Source organism: Falco biarmicus, chromosome 7 (assembly GCF_023638135.1).
Source record: "Falco biarmicus isolate bFalBia1 chromosome 7, bFalBia1.pri, whole genome shotgun sequence".
In the NCBI taxonomy this organism is placed as follows: domain Eukaryota; kingdom Metazoa; phylum Chordata; class Aves; order Falconiformes; family Falconidae; genus Falco; species Falco biarmicus.
The window spans coordinates 54,199,173-54,217,343 of NC_079294.1; the positions used below are offsets into that span (position 1 = coordinate 54,199,173).

At 42.4% G+C, this 18,171-nt stretch overlaps 1 protein-coding gene across 1 annotated transcript; it reads right to left on the reverse strand.

The window, feature by feature from the left end:
• Positions 1 to 145: 145 nt before the first annotated feature.
• FAM81A (family with sequence similarity 81 member A) lies at positions 146 to 17,941 on the reverse strand. The gene is made up of 9 exons (XM_056347855.1): positions 17,740 to 17,941; positions 13,860 to 13,927; positions 12,313 to 12,586; positions 11,432 to 11,550; positions 5,121 to 5,250; positions 3,867 to 3,973; positions 2,613 to 2,748; positions 2,036 to 2,231; positions 146 to 1,623 (listed from the first exon to the last, which is right to left on the reverse strand). The coding sequence occupies exons 2-9, from the start codon at positions 13,904 to 13,906 to the stop codon at positions 1,484 to 1,486; spliced, it is 1,149 nt and encodes a 382-aa protein (XP_056203830.1). The 5' UTR covers positions 13,907 to 13,927; positions 17,740 to 17,941; the 3' UTR covers positions 146 to 1,483.
• Between the last annotated feature and the right edge of the window lie 230 nt (positions 17,942 to 18,171).

Consider the following 18,171-nt stretch of genomic DNA (forward strand, 5'->3'; position numbering starts at 1 on the left):
TTTTGGAGTTGGTTTTTTTTTCTTGATATGGTCACTCTGTGAGCTAAACCCTCTTTCATGGAAGTGATGAGGAACCGGCCACTGATTTTCCAAATAGGAATATGGTTGTGCAATACTGGCCAAACGAAAGGTCCATTAAAGACAGTGCAGGGATGTCCAATTGATTTATTTACGTTAACAATAATGCTTGTGTAAATTAATAGTGGTTTTGTACATGATTTACTATTAATATTATAAACTAATAGGATACTGTATAAGGCCTTTTATTCATGAGTGCTCAATCCTGCATGATTTACAAATATGAAGAGCAATCTTGAGCTATGAATGAAGATATAAAATCAACATATATATATTCTCCTGTGTAGATTCATATGCCATGTGGGTGCTGATTTTCATGATTTAATCTGTTCTGGGAATGGAAACCAGCACCATTATTATTTGGAAATACTGTGAATGCAATTAGCAATTTGAATCTACTGAATTATTGAAGTCACATAAATTAAAAGAATCAGTTGTTTAATAAAAGCTTTTAAGCAGATTGTAAACTGCATTTTATTTTACATTCTCTAGAGTATCTTAGATTATCACCTTCCCTTTTGTTTTCAAACCTTTCAAAGTTTTTACCAATATAATGAAACAAGTCACAGGAACACATGCCCAGTTATAAAATACTCTATATACATCTTTTACTTTGTCTCAACTCCACTTGGCTATTAATTAAAAAAAGGTCACAATACTTAAGACCACGAGTTAGGTTTCTTAACACTGTTCATGAATCATCTTAGTCTACCACTACATTGTATAACACTACTTAGTTTACACATACACAGAGAAGATATCTGCAGAACTGAACGATTTTCTGATGGTATCTAGGTTTTGAAAACTGGTCTGTTTGGTGCCAATTCTGTCTCCCCAGGAAGTCAATAGTAAAATAAACCGTAAAAATGGCCACTGAATTCAATTAACTAATTTGTATCAAGGTAGAGAATCTTGCCAAACTGATGTTAAACAAATGATATCAATTTGGGGGTGTTTGGTTTGGTTTTGGTTTTGGTTTTTTGGTGTGGGTTTTTTTTTTAAAGGGGGTGTGTGTGTGTGCAGGTGCTTATCTACACATATATGTAGATAAATAAAAGCATATACCTGCCTGATCAAGCCTGTGAAACTGGGGAGCACTGGGATACCTTTCGCAAATTAGGTGCCAGCTTCACCAATATATTACTCCAGTTTTACATGGTGCTTAACCTCCTGAGAGCAACTAGAGTACTGCAGTGGCAAATGAGCACCTCAGCCCTAAGAGCATGTTGTCAGTTGATCTGTGAAGAGCTTGGCTTGCATTTACCGCCTCGAGTAAACACACGCACGTGCGCAACAGCAGCGTGTCATTTGGTACATGCATTTCATTTGGATTACAGGCTGGAACAAGATCGTAGTCTGCCTGTTTAGCCAGGTAAATGTGAATCTCTTGGACAAAACCTTGCAGTCATGGTCCAGGCTCTCCCCATGTTGGAACCTCCTGCTTCATTTGGTGGATCTGCTTCTGTAGTTCGTCTCTGTCCAGCTTCATTTTTGCTTCTAGAACTTGCCGTAGAGACCCAATGCTCTCGTAGATAGCTGCAAATCCTAATTGCAGGTGAAAAGTAGATTAACTCATGATCAAAAGCAAGAATATCACATAATTACTATCAAAGTGTACTTCTTACCATAACACTGTGCTTTACGCTAGGAAGACAGCAAAAGTTCTGCAGAAAAATAGGACCGTAATCATGTGCTGATGGCAAAAATGCCGCCAGAGGCAGCCAAGCTATGGCCACGTAGGCTCTGGGGAGAGCACTTCTAAGCTAATGAGATGTCACCTTGTTGCTATGAATTTCACACTGAGTGAAAATCCTTTTTAATGTCACAGGTGCAGCCATTACATGTGGCCCAAAAGTCTTCACCTGCTTCGATGCAAGCAAAGGCATTTTGCATATAATTATAGGTCGATCATTGTTACCACAAGTCAGAATAAAGAACTTGATAACTATGGTCCTACCAGCATTAACTTCAGCTTTCATTTCTTTTATATCTTCATTTATCTCATTTTGAAGTTTGCCGATGCGAATGTTTATCTTTTCTTCAGTCTGTTTTGCTTCCTGTGTTTCCATGGTTATCTTCTGTATTTCTTCTATTTTGTCAATTTTCTCTGCCATTTGGTTAAATTTCATCTCTATAGCTCTTTCACTCATTTCCTGGAGCCGAGAAAAAGAATTTTTATTAGTTACTCTGCATTTGAAATTACAGTGTTCTTTCCCAAATGTGCAGTAGATATTGATTAATCATCTTTTATGTGGAATTCAAAGGTGTAAGGAATTATAATTTTTTTATAAAATGGTTTAAACTGACTTGATTACTGTAGGCTACAATACTGATCTATTTAGAAGTAATCAAATTTATTTGAAGACTCTCAGGCTGTAGGGATGGCATACTTGACATCAGTGAAAAGTTGTACAAATATCGAGGGGGTCTGAAAATCTCACTCAAGTAATACCTCAATTACATCATCTTAGTTATTAATAATGCTTTTGCATACTTCCTGAGAAGCATTAATAGGACATTTTAACAAAACTTACAGTGTTTTCCTTAAAAGTCAATGAGAGTTGGTCAATTTTTTGCACAAGCTCTTTTTCAATCCTTTCATGTTCCTGTTCCAACCAGCTACGTGCAGACAAAATCTGGCTGCTGAGTTCCTCAATAGCATTTTTTAATCTAAGAGCATAATAGAAATTAGCAGGTACAAAATAGCGGAACTTGTGGTCATTCAGCAGTGACTTTTTATGAACATGTTCATTAAAAAAATTAATCACAATTTAATACATTCTTGACACCATATTAAGGGGAATCTTTGAATTTAAGGCTACTAAAGTGGATAAAGTAACATTGTTTTCGAAAATAAAGATGAAAGCACAACAAAATAGCAGGGTTTTATATGAAACACATCACAACATTTTGTGACATAGTAGGTGCAAAATCTTTGCAGCATTGAAAACAGAATAACATCATCCATTCAGATTATAGTCTTCATGTCTGTAGGTCTTAAATCTGAACATAGATTTGGTAACCGTTTATTTTAGTGGTAATGCTGGTTCATAGAGCCACACTTACGTTGCCTATACCCACCTCAAGTTTACACCAACCAATGGTGCCAGTGAAACTGTTTCTTTAGACAGCCTTTCTTCCAGTGAATATTTGAAATCTGGATCTATTCTTTCATCTGGTTTTCAAATAGTTTTACTGACGTAACTGATGGAGGTTGCGTGAGGATGGCAATAAGCAGTAAGGAGTAAGGATGCGGATGGCTTAAGCCAGGAGTGCCACTGAGTGAGAAATGCCTGGAGAGGAGTTAATAGCTGAATTGAATATATCCCTATATAATGTCCAGTAGTAGCACAGTAGCTTATCATTAATAATTTAGGTATTTGAGTTAATTATTTAAGCCAATTGAAAGCAGTAACGCTTTGTGAATGCTGTGCCTTGCTGCCTGGTTGCTTGAGTCGAACTTTTTGCACCGCTCCCGACAGCCACCTCCAGCATTAGTTGCTTCGTACAGCTCTTGCAAAAAGGTACCAGGCCACTCCTACAAAAATCCTTAGTTGTGTTCTTTAATACAAGTTCTGCCTGAATACTTAACCAGGGACTTAATGGGCGGTTCAAAATGGCCTAACAACATTAGGGGCAGGATTCTCGTTGCAGGTGAGGCCCGCTCGCTTTTGTAACATCTGTGGGGCACACATGCACAGTTAAAGAGGTTCATGCTTTTGCAGCCCCGAAGATACAAGCAGCTGGGGGGTGCGGCGCAGGGCCGCAGCCGGGCTGGCGGCACTCACTTCATGTCCAGCAGGTGGAGCTGCTGGCTGCTCTCCTTGTAGGCCAGCTTCAGCTTCGCCTCCTGCTGCACGATGGACTGCTCTACTCTGCTCAGGAGGTGAGAAATCTGAAACGAGATTCACTATTTACTATTTTGCAACAGCATTTCATCACAGTCTCATTTGGGATATTTCAGAACAGTAGAGGAGACCTTAAAGTAGGGCCGGTTTTGCTGACATTTAAAAAATTGAATTTGCACATTTCACTTCATTATGAAAAGCATACTACCTTGCAAGACGAAAGTAGCAACATTGTAAAAACGGTAATTTTTCAGCCATAAATAATTTGAACAGTTTTGCCTTGAAGGCACCTGCCTGCTCCCCCCCTTGAGACACCTGAATTTGCACCATCCATCCATCTCTGTGTTGCCATATAAGCATGGTAAATGAATGGCAAAGCACTCCACCAGTACCGAGTGATATTCATCACTTCATGTATAACAGCTACTGCAGTGCTAGAAGTGCTGAATTTAGCTGGGGGGAGGTCATTACTAACAGAAAATACTTCTCACCAAAGCAACCATCCCAGTTTCACAAAACATACTGTTCTGTTTTACAAGATTCATGCCAATATGCTCCTGGCATGCTAATACGCTATACAGAGTCTTCTGAGAGAGGTAAAGTGGATTTTAACCACTTGCCGACTGCAAAATGAAGATGGAAAAATACTTTTGTTGCCCAAGAAAATGGGAAGGCCTTGAGCTGGAGATAGGAAGAATCCTTTTCCTTAATGTCCTAAGTCTCTGCTTGTACCTAGTGCTCACTCCCATTCTCGTACCCAATGGAAGAGAAACACGGCAGACAGATTAACGGATTCACAGAACCCAAACCCACTTTTTTTGCAAACTTTCAACAATTGTGTTCAAATACGTATGAAGTCAGCTAGGGAAGGCCAAAACATACAGGGAGAGACACTGATGCTTGCATTGTTGTGGTAGTTTTCCAGAGCACCTCTGTTCATTCCTGGAGGCCTTATAATACTAGCTCCATCTACACAGCATGCTAAAGGCAGAAAATTAAGGACTTTTTTCAATTAGACCAGCACAGTAATGCAGCTAGGTACCAGTATTCAATCTAATAAGGACTGTGAGCAGATACAGCTCTCCATTTGCAAATCTGTGACCTCCCAGGACAATAATTAACAGTACTGGAGTTTGTGTGAATTAGACTATACCTCTCACCCGTACATTGATCACTTTGGTCTAAATACCATACCTGTATTTCTGCCTCTTTGATTTTAGACTCTAAGATGAGCTTGGAGGTGTGTTGGTCTTTACTTAGGCTCTGAAGTCTTTCATAGGTAATTTTATGCTCTGCAGACAGTCTGGCTAACCCAGCGTCACACCTGTTTGAACAAATAAATACCAGAGCAACAGCTGAATAGAGTATAAGGTCCAGGCTTTTAAAATTATCCATTTTAGACTGGGCATTTCTGTGAAATTCCTGGCTGTCTAACAAACAGTGTCTTACAAGACTGTAACAGTGGTGATATATCTCACAGTACTCAACAAACTGCTCCCAAATGGGACTAGAAGTCAAACAGTCTGACCCACAACATTCCTGCCTTCTTGGCACTGACGTAACACATGGAGACTGCGGTGTTATCAGCCAGGGAAACAACATTAGAAATGCAAAGATGCAGAATTTCAGTCCCTCGTATTTCTGTCATACTCCAGAAGACATCTGTTAAGGTGTGCATGAGTTCACCTACAGGATTAGAAGCCTAAATAATTGAGGACCATTTTTTCCATTATTGAAGCTGTGTTCTCCTGAGGTTTGCGTACTTATTTTTATTTGTGAAATAGTAGTATACATTTAATATGTGTAGCAAACAATGTGAGGCAAATTTTACAGTTACTAGTCTTTATTTAGGTAAAACTGTCATTGAAAGGAATGGCAATTTTGTCTCACAAAAGGCTACAAAATGCCGTCCTGGAGCACAGTAATTATTATTTCCTTTCTTCACACTGGAACATTACTCGATGCTGTAACATTTTCAGGACAAATGTGCTATCGAATATGTGCATTTTGTACCACATTTGAAAAACACTTTGGTCAGGTGGATTTCATCTACAGTAACACAGTTAGGACATTAACTGAGCTGTAAAAATGTGAGTACTGTAATTTCAGGAGTAAGACCTCTGCGAAGCATGAGTCGTGTATTTTTTTGCTAAGGGAAATATGTAATTGGCAATGTTACCAAATTTGATCTATGAAACTGATGAGGAACAGACAGCAGCTACAGTTTGAAGAAGAAAAAGGCAGTAAGAAGGAACAAGCAAAGGCACCTGAAGTCATTACCTAAACCGATGACACATTTTAACATCTTTCTAGTGACATTTCAGTACAAAGGCTTTCATTTCAACACGAATTTTCATCACCTCGGTTACAGTAACTACAGTATCATTAAACATGAAGGGAAAGGAATGGCTGAAATGACAAACGGAGCATCTGCTTAGTATTACAGTAAAATTTAAATGTGAAAATAATCAGTAATGCAAAATAGCACCTAAAAATTATAAAACCTGTGAAAATTAAAATTATAATTCAGCAGCTCAGCATTGTGAGGCTTAGTTAGTAGTATCTGTAGGAAGACCAGCTAAGGTTTACATCGCAGTGAGCCATACTTGTAGGTCTTACGATCAGGCAGTTTCTTTAGAAAGACAAGAGAGAAGCCAAATCTCTCCAAGTTGAATCAGAGGAAAGAAATCAGCTTGCATCTAGTCACCAAAAGCCTATGGGCTTAAAAAATATAGTTTTGTTTCTCTGAGGCGTGACAGAAAATATGAAAAGAAACAGCTTTGAAAACTACTGTAGCAAATGTGAACAGCAGGCATCTGTAACTGATTTTAAGGCAAATGAGTGTTTTGGGATTAATCACAGTGCATCTCTCTTCTTTGTGGAACGCAGTTACATGATCAAAGGGGTCATATAGTTGCACAGTAACTGAAACATTAAAATCTGACTGTGTTAATTTAGTGTCAGCCTGGAATGTTTATCCTGCTATGTTGTTTGGTTTGGTTTTTCAAACAATATTCCATATATTGAAGTGGTCGCAGAGAAGTCTTTTTGTTATTTATATTGTACACACTTACAACACTTGATTAGTTTTGACCTGGAAGAAAACATCAGTGTTCTGTAGACGAAGAATTGATATTAGTTAAGTGAGTGTACATTTTGAGTTTAAAACTTAGAGCAATTAAATAACCTCAATCCATGCTTCTACTAGCCTTCAAATGGTGGGGAGGTAATAATAAGATGAACGTAACATTTTTTATTCAGGTTTCTACTTTGTGAAGGGTCAGAAGAAAATCAGCAAACCAAACAGAAGTACATACTACAGTTTGGAATTTTTCCCTGTTAAAAAAAAAAAAAAAGAAAAAAAAAGGCGGCATGTTACAATCCCCAATGAACTTCCCATACCTCTGAAAGTTCTGCTTTGATACTACTTTATAGATTCATGTTAAAATGACAATATAATTCTTCTTAAAAATAGAACCAACTGTTTCTGAACACTGGATTTAAGTTCCTGTGTAATTTAATCAGACTGTCTTAAGTAAATATAAATCATATAAATAATATAAATTTGTAATTATATATATAATAAATAAATTATATAAAATAATACAAATTTATTTTTATTTTAAATTATATGACATATAAGTCATATAAATAAGCCAGGAGACTATGGATATAAAGACAGAAGTTGAAAACAACTTTCAAGGTTTGGCCATCTTAAAAAGACAAAGAAATGAGAAATAGATTTCTAGGAGAAATACTACTTTAAAAAAACAAGAGCTGTATATAAAACCATTTTTTACAAAGAAATGCACAATAAATAATTCTCTGTCTTCATGCCTGAAATTCTGAAGCTGGCTATACGAACAACCCAGTGCAGTTTTTCATGTGCAGTTGCACACATGCACTGTTGAAAATTGAGCTAAAGATGCACTAGAATGTGTTCATTGTACTAATGCTTGATGTTGGAGGACATTTTCTGAAAGTTCGGATTGCCAAGCTGTGTACTTACTGGAAATTCGTAAATGAAGAATAAACGGAGAGTTTTCATAGTGCCAAGTGTTATTCTCAATTTCAGAATACAGCATAATTCTAGAAACCAGGGATGTTTAATACAAACAGTGAAATTACCAAACAACTGCCTTCCAAGTCATAGTAAGCAAAAGCAGTAGTTATTTTTCTGGTGCCCTGAAGAGCATTTTTGTTGCCTTTGATCTCTAAGAAATCAAAACACAATGGTTGCTCTATTCACTGTCACGGGGGACCAGATAAAGCTGTGAACTAAACCAATGCTCTGCAACAGGATGCTGTATAAATTAAGCTATGATGGTACATAAAGATTTAATGTTCCTGTTCTATTATAACAAGAGATGTTTCAGTTAAAATACCAGTGTTTCAGTGAAAAACAAGTAGCTGAAGAAAAAGTAGTGAAAAGCAAGTTGATACGTCCAGGGGATCCACTGGGCAGGACCAGCAGAGCTGGTAGGTTCTGAGTAGCCTGGATCAGGGAGCCCAGATCATGCTCATCGTGTGCGTCTCCTACACGGCAAGTAGCCAGAGTGCAGCACATTTATTGTACTTATGAAGTTCCTAAATGCAGTGCATCCCAGATGCATCAGGCTCATTTTCTGTGCAGTGTAGGAAAATCTGCCTACGTGTCATGAGTCCAGGGTGCCTGAAATGAATCAGATCTATAATGTATATAAAAAATCATCCATATATGCAAAGTAGGCCCAATTTGAACATGCAACGTTGCCATTTCTCTGGATGTTTCAGCTTTCGGGAAGCTTCTAGAGGCAGCTACTTAGTGCTATGGTTCTGATCAGGCTGCTGTATTGAAACTTTCCAGATGGATGACCATAGTCCACAAGTTATTCTGTAAAAAAATTCTAAGGCACTATTCATGAGGTTTATGATCCAGTATCACTAGAAATAGACTTGGTCAATTTGTGTTGCCAACATCAGGGTCAGAAGGCTGGAGTGATGGATCTGTCCAGATCCATCTAAAAGGAGGCATCTACCTCATTTTCTGCTCAATGTGTAACTGAATCTAATAGAGATAATATTTTTCTTAAAGTGAATAACACTGGTTCTTAGGAAAATGTAGGGCATCATTCATGGTGAGCACTGTAATGATGCTTTACAAATTCATCAGTAAATTGTGCTTCATGAGAAATGGCCCAGAGACATGAGCTGTAATGCGTGCTCAGTCTTCTGAGAGGGATAGGAGTTCATTCTGTGGCGCAGGTGGGGTCGGCTGTGAGGTGTGTCTGAATGTCACTCCTCCGGAGCTGTGGGTACGTGGGTTTGGAGCTGTGCTTCAGAACTGCATGTGCATTAGGGATCCCTGTTCTCGTCGTTAAAAGCAGCATCCCTCAAGAAATAACGAGACAGTTGTTCGATGATATATTGACATGTTACAGAACAGTTGGTGTTAGGAAATAAACACCATCCTCTCCAATATTGAAGTTGAATAGGATGTTTAATACGCATGCAATTACTGGAACTGAAATTTGGCCAGAATCCTGAGACTGACACTAAAATTATTACAGGACCAAAGGGCTCAGACTGAGGTGATTTACTGTGGCGTGGCACATACAGACTGATGCACACCGACTGTCCTGCACACTTCTAGCCTGGAGCACACGTGCTGTGCCGGGAGCTGAAGGAGCTCGGTGTGCAGTAGCCTCGGCCGTGCGTAGGACCTTGGCTGTGGCCGAGAGCTGATGCACGGCAAGCTGCTGACCCCCAGTAACTAGATCATGTGTCTAAGGTTTCACTCTTTGAACTCATCTGAAAACTAGCAGGACTAGATGTAAATGGGAAATTACATCAGGTGAATTCAGCCTGTTTTATATAAGGAACATTAGCTAGAGTAATCAGAAAGTGTTTATCCCGAGGGAAGTTTCTTGTAAGTACCTGTGTTGTGCCAACAGCATAGCAAACTGCCGCCTTGACCATGATCTCCAGATATTGCTATAATCATTAGTCACAGGAACATGAATTTGCAAAGTAGAATATGTCTGTAATTAAAGACAAAGAGCGTTCTCCTGTGGAACACTGCTATAACTTGATTTCTGGTAAAGGGAAGCTTTTTCTCTTCCTCATTCAGGGAAAATTTTTATGTAGAGAGCATAATGCTGAATAGAAGGTAACAGTTAAAAAGACTGTAAACTGCTTCTGTGACAGTAATGAATGCAAATATCCAAGGTTCACTGCACAGTCTGAGATGAGGCAGATTGGTGTAATCTCATACAACTAATTGCAACCCAGGCGCAGTACGAGGGCGTTGCCCTAAGTAAATAGAAGAAATCCTGGCTCAGACTGCGCTAGCCCACCGCCGATCCCCACAGCAGCACTGGGGACAGGCGAGGGCCCCGCTGTGGGGCTCCTGCTGGCCCGTGTTGATTCACCCGAGTCCTGCTACTGAACGCAAAGGCGCCGTATTCTGCTGCGCAAGGTGTAGCAACTGCGTGGCTCCCATACGGACCGCACCCAGGCTGTGGTATGGTCTCAAAGTGGACTTTTTATATAAAGAAGCAGGAAGAACTAAGCAGGTACATTTGTCAGGGATTTCTCAGTGACATAGATAATATATATATATATGTAAAACCCCTCTGAAGTATTCTTTACAAAATGGGCTATCAAAGTTACAGTGGAAACATGAAACAATTTATGAGAAAACTTCAGTTCAAGGCAAATCTCTCCCAGATTATTTTTGTAGGCTGTTGAAAGTTATCACTAAATCAGCTGAAGGGCAAAAAAGGAAAACTATCTGTACAATATAGACAGTAGATCAAATTCAGGACAAGTGGACATCCACCAAAGTTATTAGCCAAGCTACTTTAAGCCGGATTAGGTCCTTTTTCTATAGGTGTTACATGTCCTCTGTCTTTTGTGCTCAGCTTGACAGACACTGAAGCAAACGCTGTTGTACTGGGCTTTGTAGATGTGTCACCGGTGGTACAAGCTGAAGCCTGTGTAGCTGCACAATTGAAACCTGGAGTTTCAAGTAGCCTATAAAACCCCGTTACTTTATAGTTTTCTGTTCCTTACGTGCCGGGCAGCCTGCGTAGTTGTTAATATGGCTAACCAGTAACTGAATGCACAGATTTTTGCTTCTAAAACATATGCAGAAATGTGCAGCTATTCTGTTCTTTACAAGTGCAAATTGTTCCCTGCTGCCTTTATAATTGTGCTAATTAATTTGTTTCAAAGATAGACCAGCCTAAGCGGAGTACTTTTTAAAGCTGAACCAAATCCAAATTCCTAAGGAATTTGAGGTAGTTTATTAAAAACTAATTTCAGGAATTAAGGGTGATATTGTTAAGTGTAATATGTAATAACGGAGTGCAAAGGATTATTACTAATTTTCTTGAAAACACTGAGCAAAATTATCCTGGGAATTCTGCCAAAGTTGAATTCAGCCCATTATTATTAACATTCATACTTCAAGATTAAAACAACATTAACTAGGCCCCAAAAGATGGTTCTGTGTTGACTTTTACCTTGCAACTCTTCCCCGAAGATCTCCTAAACCAGAAAGCTGCCGCATTTCCAGACTCTTCAGGGTAGAATTTGTTCCATAGCTGAGATTGTCTCTGACACGTATCTGTTCCTGCAGCATCTACAAAGCATTCATATGCAAATATAAACTCAGTATGTCACATGTAAGGTACACTTAAAATATCGCTCATTATTTTTCAGTAACATAAGAAACCATTTTATTATTACGTTACTAAAATCTTTCTTTTGTTTTGTACTAAACCAGATACTTTTTTTTGGTCATTTACTCTTTCTTATTCTTAGTGCCCAATCTGCACATAAATACTGTAACAAAGTGTAATTTGACAGCGGAACCGGGACTTCAATATTCATTTTTATCCTTTCGTTTTCGCCACCACGGCCCGGGTGCTGACAGCCGCAGAGGCCAGCCGTGGTGGTATCTGCACACGATTAGGGCACAAAGCCGAGCAGTCGGTCTGGCTGCTCCGTGTCGTCACTAAGTTGGAAGTGAAAGAAAGTTTATTACAGAGCTGAGGCATTTCCTCGTGTTTACACAGCACAGCCTTTGGGCTGAACTTGAGCTGGGTATTACTGTCGCATTAATTCATTTTTTCAGGATTTTCCGATGCAGCTTTCGAAAGCAAGCTGATTAATACCACAAAGGTTTCTGTGTTTATGGGCTGATATCCCGTGCTATTTTCATAGGCACTGCAAGAATTGCGTCGTTTGCAAACAGTTTTTCAAGTTCTAAAAACAATTTATAAGCTTTACAGGATCTTCAGACCTTGTCTGACCTTTACTCCTCCTGTGGTAAACTTGCTTACTAAATTAGAAGGAATGAGTAGCTGAGATGCCATTAGACTGTGAAAAATTCTTAACATACCTCGATGTCCCGGTTGAGCTGCCTCACTATTGCCGTTATGTTTCGGATATGTTCTTCCAAGAGTTGCCTAGCCAACCGGTCACCCCCCCCTTTGTTCTGCATTCTGTGCAGAGTGGAAACAATGTCCTCCTTAATGCGAAAAGCGTGTTCCACAAGAGCCGCCGTTGTTTTCTCATGGCTTAGGATTCTGTCTTCCAGCTGATCCACAAGGCTCGCGGATGCCAGCGGGACCGCCGTCAGCGCCTGGCTGTGCAGCGGTATGTTTCGAACCCGCCTAGTGAAGAAGAAGATCCAGTCAGTGTTAGGCTCTCACCCAAAACTGAGCAATGCTGTTCCGCGGGAGACAGCGTGATGCTATCTGCATATCGATGCTGAGGAGCAGCACCAAGATGCTCGCAGGGAGAGGTCCCGCTGCTGCAACTCCGTGGGTGCTGTGCTGGCTGCAGCACCTCTGTGGTACAAAGGCAGGTCAGGCTCTTTTTTCTACCCTTTAAGGGAGCTTACAAAAGCGTAGGATCTCAATAAAAGGGCATTAGCATTATAAAAGTAGTTACAATTCAGAACTATTAATCTGATTAAGAATCCAAATTCAAAACCTTTTCATTGAGTTTCAAAAGTTTCCAACGCTATTTGTCTCAACAGTTCTCAAGCTTAATCCAAGTAGTAAATGCAGAAGGTAGGTACTGCAAATTCAATGGAAACCGACTGAGATTTAAAAGGAGTAGCTTGCATCCGTTCTTTTTTTTACTCTCTGTAGCTACCCAGTAATACCATACAGAAGCTTGGTCCCCCATGAGCTGGACAGGAGGATATGCAGGTGTAGAAACTGAGGGGAGACTGAAATTATGACAAGCTTCTTATAGTTTCAGAAGTCAGTTTTTCCCCCAAAACAGCTTACGTTTGGGTACTTTGAATAATTGCCATTTTTTTTTTCAAGAGAGCTCTGCACTGCATAGCTTCCATGGAAAGGAATGGAGCTCATGGGTGCTCAAATTCAAAAAAACTTAGGCTGCTAACGCATGCAATCTTTTCCTGCTGCATGCAATCTTTTCCTGCTGCTATATTCCGTACAGAACAGTTTTCAGAAGCATAAGTGGAAGATACAAGTTCAACCCCACTTTGAAAGAGGACATCTTTTTTCTTGGAACTCTGTTATTTACTGTGTGTTCTCCATGTTGTTTCCTGTTAAATGAGCAAAAATAACAGTTTACTTTCACCATGATGATACTGATAGAGACGTAAGAGGACTCCAGCAAAGGTCACTTCTGGCTCTGAATTTTCACGCTCTTTCCATGCTGCTAGAAGACTGGCTAAAATATAATATTCTTGGACTTCTATTCAGTTACAGTTTAAGCTGTTTAATTCCTTTGGGAGAGGATTAAGTAAAAGCTGAGTAAGGAACTGTGATTGGAATGAATCTACAGTGTCTCATTTTGCTTTGCATACTAATGCCTAAGCCCCAAGTCACAGCATTACTATAGAGAGAGAACTGACAGACATAATATTCTATGATATGAAGATTTTACTTTTTACATTCCAAACTGTACCTTTCAGAAGGGGCAAGAGTTGGGAAGATTGGGCTTCGCTGGGCCATCTTCTGGTCAATAATTTACGTCTGTTGAAAAAGTACACGTTGAATTATTTAACAGTTTGTATCTGGCACTGGAATGACTTAATGCTTCTGCTTTAAGTGAACCTTTAAGTAAAGTTTTAAGATTACGCTGACAGCTCTGATCTTGGAAATCAAATACTGCGTATGGAATAAATGCAAATAAAAATCAATACAACAGAACAAAAGGAGAAAACCTAAAAACTGCTAAAAAGCTTTTTGTAGTGAAAACAATACTCTTGAAAAAGGCAGGGCTGACAGCCTTGGAACCGAAATCTGCTGTTGCCCCACAGAACTGGTTTGGCAGGACAGAGGCAAACAAAGTTCTGGTCCCCAGTCTGTCAGCTGGTCTCAGACATCATCAATCAATGAATGAAAAAGCAAGATCCACACGATTATCGTAAAGCTTAAGAAAGTATTGGCTAGAGAATGAAATAAAAATACTTCGTGACAGCGGATTATTCAGGTTAGGGTGTTTTTCAGGTAAAAGCATTGGCAGTCAGAAACCTAAGTAACGTGTTGGACATCAGCACCGTTTAGCAAAACTGAGTCTTTTATTTGTCTTCAAATCTAAATGACTACACTTTATGCTGTAACTAAATTCTTCTGCGGTAAGAATATAGATTCTGGGTTTAATTTTTAGACATATCCAGCCAGACTGTGACAGACGTTGCAGCAGGGTAGTTCTGTTAAATAGCTTCAGAAAGATGTTTTAGGTATCTTACTGTAAACAAGTACCTGTACCTGGCTCAGCAGCTTTGTTCACTGACAGAAATTAATGAAATGGACAGTAGCCTCAATCAAATCCAATTTTTCTGCCCTATGTAAAACAAATAAACATTTTTAACTATAAATAGAACGATCGTGGCCCAAGCCTGAACTCTTTGGGAACCTAAAATCCCTACTGAAAACTAAAGGCTGATGTATGAAAAGAATTTTGCAATCGGTGATGAAATCTGGTGCAATATGCTGTACAAACTGAAAGAGAAAAACAGGGTTATTGAAAGAAAAGTGTCAAACACCGACTGTAAAGAAGTGATAGGACTATCCTCTGAGATCTCAAAATGCGAAGCGTGTTTATGCTTTAGAAATGCATGAAAGCACTGCCTAAAAGCAGAGAGCAAACATTGTCACAGTATGTGTGTTCTATTTATAGCACAGTGCTTCAGAAACTACAAATTAGAAAAAAAATAGTTTTAAGAGAAGCTGGGTTGCTGAGCAGCAATGACACTAAACTGGAATTCAGAAGGTCTGATTGTGATTCCGTGCTCAATACCTGATCCTCATGACTTTGGACAAGTTATTTCCATGTCTAGTGACTCAGTTTCCCCATATGGAAGACAGCGATAATGATACCTGCCTCCTTGTTGAAGTTCTTACATGCCTGTAAGTAAAAAGCACGCTATAAGAGCTGGGTATCATGATGACTTCTGCATTGAAAATCCTGCGCAGACACTGGATGTCCAGTCCTTTCCCAGTTGCTGTTTGTTTTTTGGTTGGTTTTGTTTGGTTGGGTTTTTTTGTAAACAATGCCACCACTCTGCAAGGTCTCACTCCTAGCTGTGCCGTGGGGTTATACCGAAACCCGGCACCCAGTTCTCAGCAGATCTGAACTCATTTACTCTTAGTCCTCTGGGCCAAAACACATTTTAATGATCTTGATGCAGTGAAGCATTTAAACACAATTGAACTATAAACACAGGAATATCCCACTGATTTAAGAAGAGCTATGCGTATCACAGCAGCAAAGCACTGGATGCTACCTAGAAAAATGAAGAACAAATATTAAAGTCTGTACATCTAGCAGTGTCTTAGGGAAATGCACCTTACAAAAACCATCCAAACAAAAAAATCCTCAAGTGTTTTAATCTTACAGCCTTCAGGATCCATTTATTATCGATCGAAAAAAATGTTTGCAGCAGAGTAAGCATAGGATTGCTCGACGTTTTTACTTGTTCTGCTGGGCTACCATTAGACATGCAGCTAACTGCAACCGTCTGGAGAAATTGTGCGCATGAAACAAAAGTTACACAGATGGACTTCTTATTCATTTGTTATTGCTAACTTAAGCACATCACTCAGTACACACTGAAATATCAATTATCAGATTTCTTGGTCTAATCCAACAGCCAGAAGGGATGTGTTAAGACCTCGTTCAGCAGTTGTACAAAACTTTTCTGCAGTTTGGAGGTTATCTGCAGTAAACACTAAGAGATACATGTCAGAACTAATGACAAAGTCCCTCCTTGTGAGTGTGCGTAAGACCGATTTAGACTAATAAATATAAAACAAAAGAAAAAACCAGGATGCAATGCCTAGAGTCAGAGGAGTGTAGTTTCACATAGCTCCAATTTTAATGGCAAGTAAACTAGGGTCAACTTAGATACCAGTTGAAGCTTCAGGTGCTTAATTTCTTTTTTTTTTTTTTTTTTTTTTTAATGAGGATGTCTCCTGCTTGATACTGCTATGGGAATGTAAACAATGTTACATGGGAATGTAAACAATGATCTATTAACCCTGTCAATTTTGGTAGATTGATTCAATTTACTGAATATGATTCAATTTACTGAATATTCTAAACATACTTGTCACAGGGATGATATAAAGACTTTTTTCCCAGTTGTAACTGGTATGCCTAGCACTAAAATAGCAGTTCGCTTCATCGGTTAGGCAGCTTTTCCATACAGACCGGGGTATGTCTTTAGCGTTTCTTTAGGTCACTGACAGCAGACGTGTAAAAACTTGGGAAAAAGCCGTATATGGAACATGCTGGAGAGACACTTCTAGGAATGCAAAGTTCCCCCCTGGCTCCTGGTGCTGCGGAATCCCTTCCTGCTGCGCCAGCGCCCGGCACGGCCCGAGGCTGCGGGGGCTCCGTTTCTCGGGATGGGAGGGATAACCACACCTGTCGTCTTGGGGTTTCCATCTTCCATGCCGACCCGTGCTAACTCTGTGCGCCTCGCCGCGCTTCCCACACGCGTTCCCACTGCACGCCTGCGGGGTGGTGGAGCCCTGTTAACCCTGACAGCGCTGCTGCCGGGGGGGTGAAGCGGGGGGGGCTGTGCGGCCCGCGGCAGGTCCCGGGGGAGCCAAACCCGGCTGGGATACCGGCCAGGGATACCGGCCAGGGAAACGCTTCCACCGCGCCGCTCGGCCAGGGAGCGGCTGCGGGCGCTGCGCGGGGGCGCAGGCAGCGCGGGAGCCGCGGGCGGGGGGCAGCGGGACAGTTCCCGTGTCGCAGCTGGGCACGGAGGGGGGTCAGGCCCGGCTGTACCGGGAGGGCACGGAGGGGGGTCAGGCCCGGCTGTACCGGAGAAGCACGGCACGGCCGAGCCCCTCCGCGCCGCTGAGCGCACCCTGCGCACCCGGCCCCACGTGCCGTACGGGGCGCAGGCGGCCTGCCGGGGGGGAGGGGGGGGGAGCACCTGCGCCCGGGGATCGGGGCCACCGGCCCTCGGGGGAAGCGGGGCCGCCAGCCCGGGCCGGGGTGTGCTGGCGCGGCGGCCGGGAGCGGGGCCGGGAGCGGGGCCGGGAGCCGTGCTCGCGCCCCGGCGTGTGGCGGCAGCGACGCAGCCTGCCCTGCGTAGGGCCGGGGCCCCGCCGGCCGTGCCGTTCCCTGCCGCGCCGTGCCGTGCCGCGCCGTGCCGCGGGGGGCACCGCTACGCGCGGTGACGGCCGCGGAAGCACGGAGTGTAGGACAGTGACAGTGACAGTGACAGGACACGACAGCGCAGCCAGCGCCACTCGAGGGCCATGCAACGCGGGGCACGGAGCTGCCACGGGCTCCCGGGCGGGCGCAGGGCGCTGCGCGCACTCACCAGTGCCGGATCGCGGCGGGCCGGGGCTGCCCGCCTGTCCCCCGCATGCCAGCGGCCGCCTGCGCCCCGCTCCTCAGCGCGCTGCCGCCGCCACAGCGGCGCTGGCCGGGCGCCCTGCCTGCCGCTACGCCGCCGCGCCGCGCCCGCGAGCCGGCCCTGCGTCCATCGGCGGCGCCGTGCCCGCCGCCCGCCCGCCCGGCTGCGCGGAGCGGGGCCGCCGCAGGCCGGGCTGCGGGAGCGGCAGCGGTTGCCAGGACGCCGTCACCATGGCAACGCGCGGGGCGGGGGGCGGGCGCTCCCGGACGGGCCGCGCAGGGGCAGCCGCGCTGCCGGCGGCGCGCAGGGTCCGCGCCCGCGGTGCGGGGGCTGGGGGTGGCAGGGCAGCCGCGGCTGGGAGCTGCCGGTGGGGCAGCAGGGCCGGGGGCGCGGCGG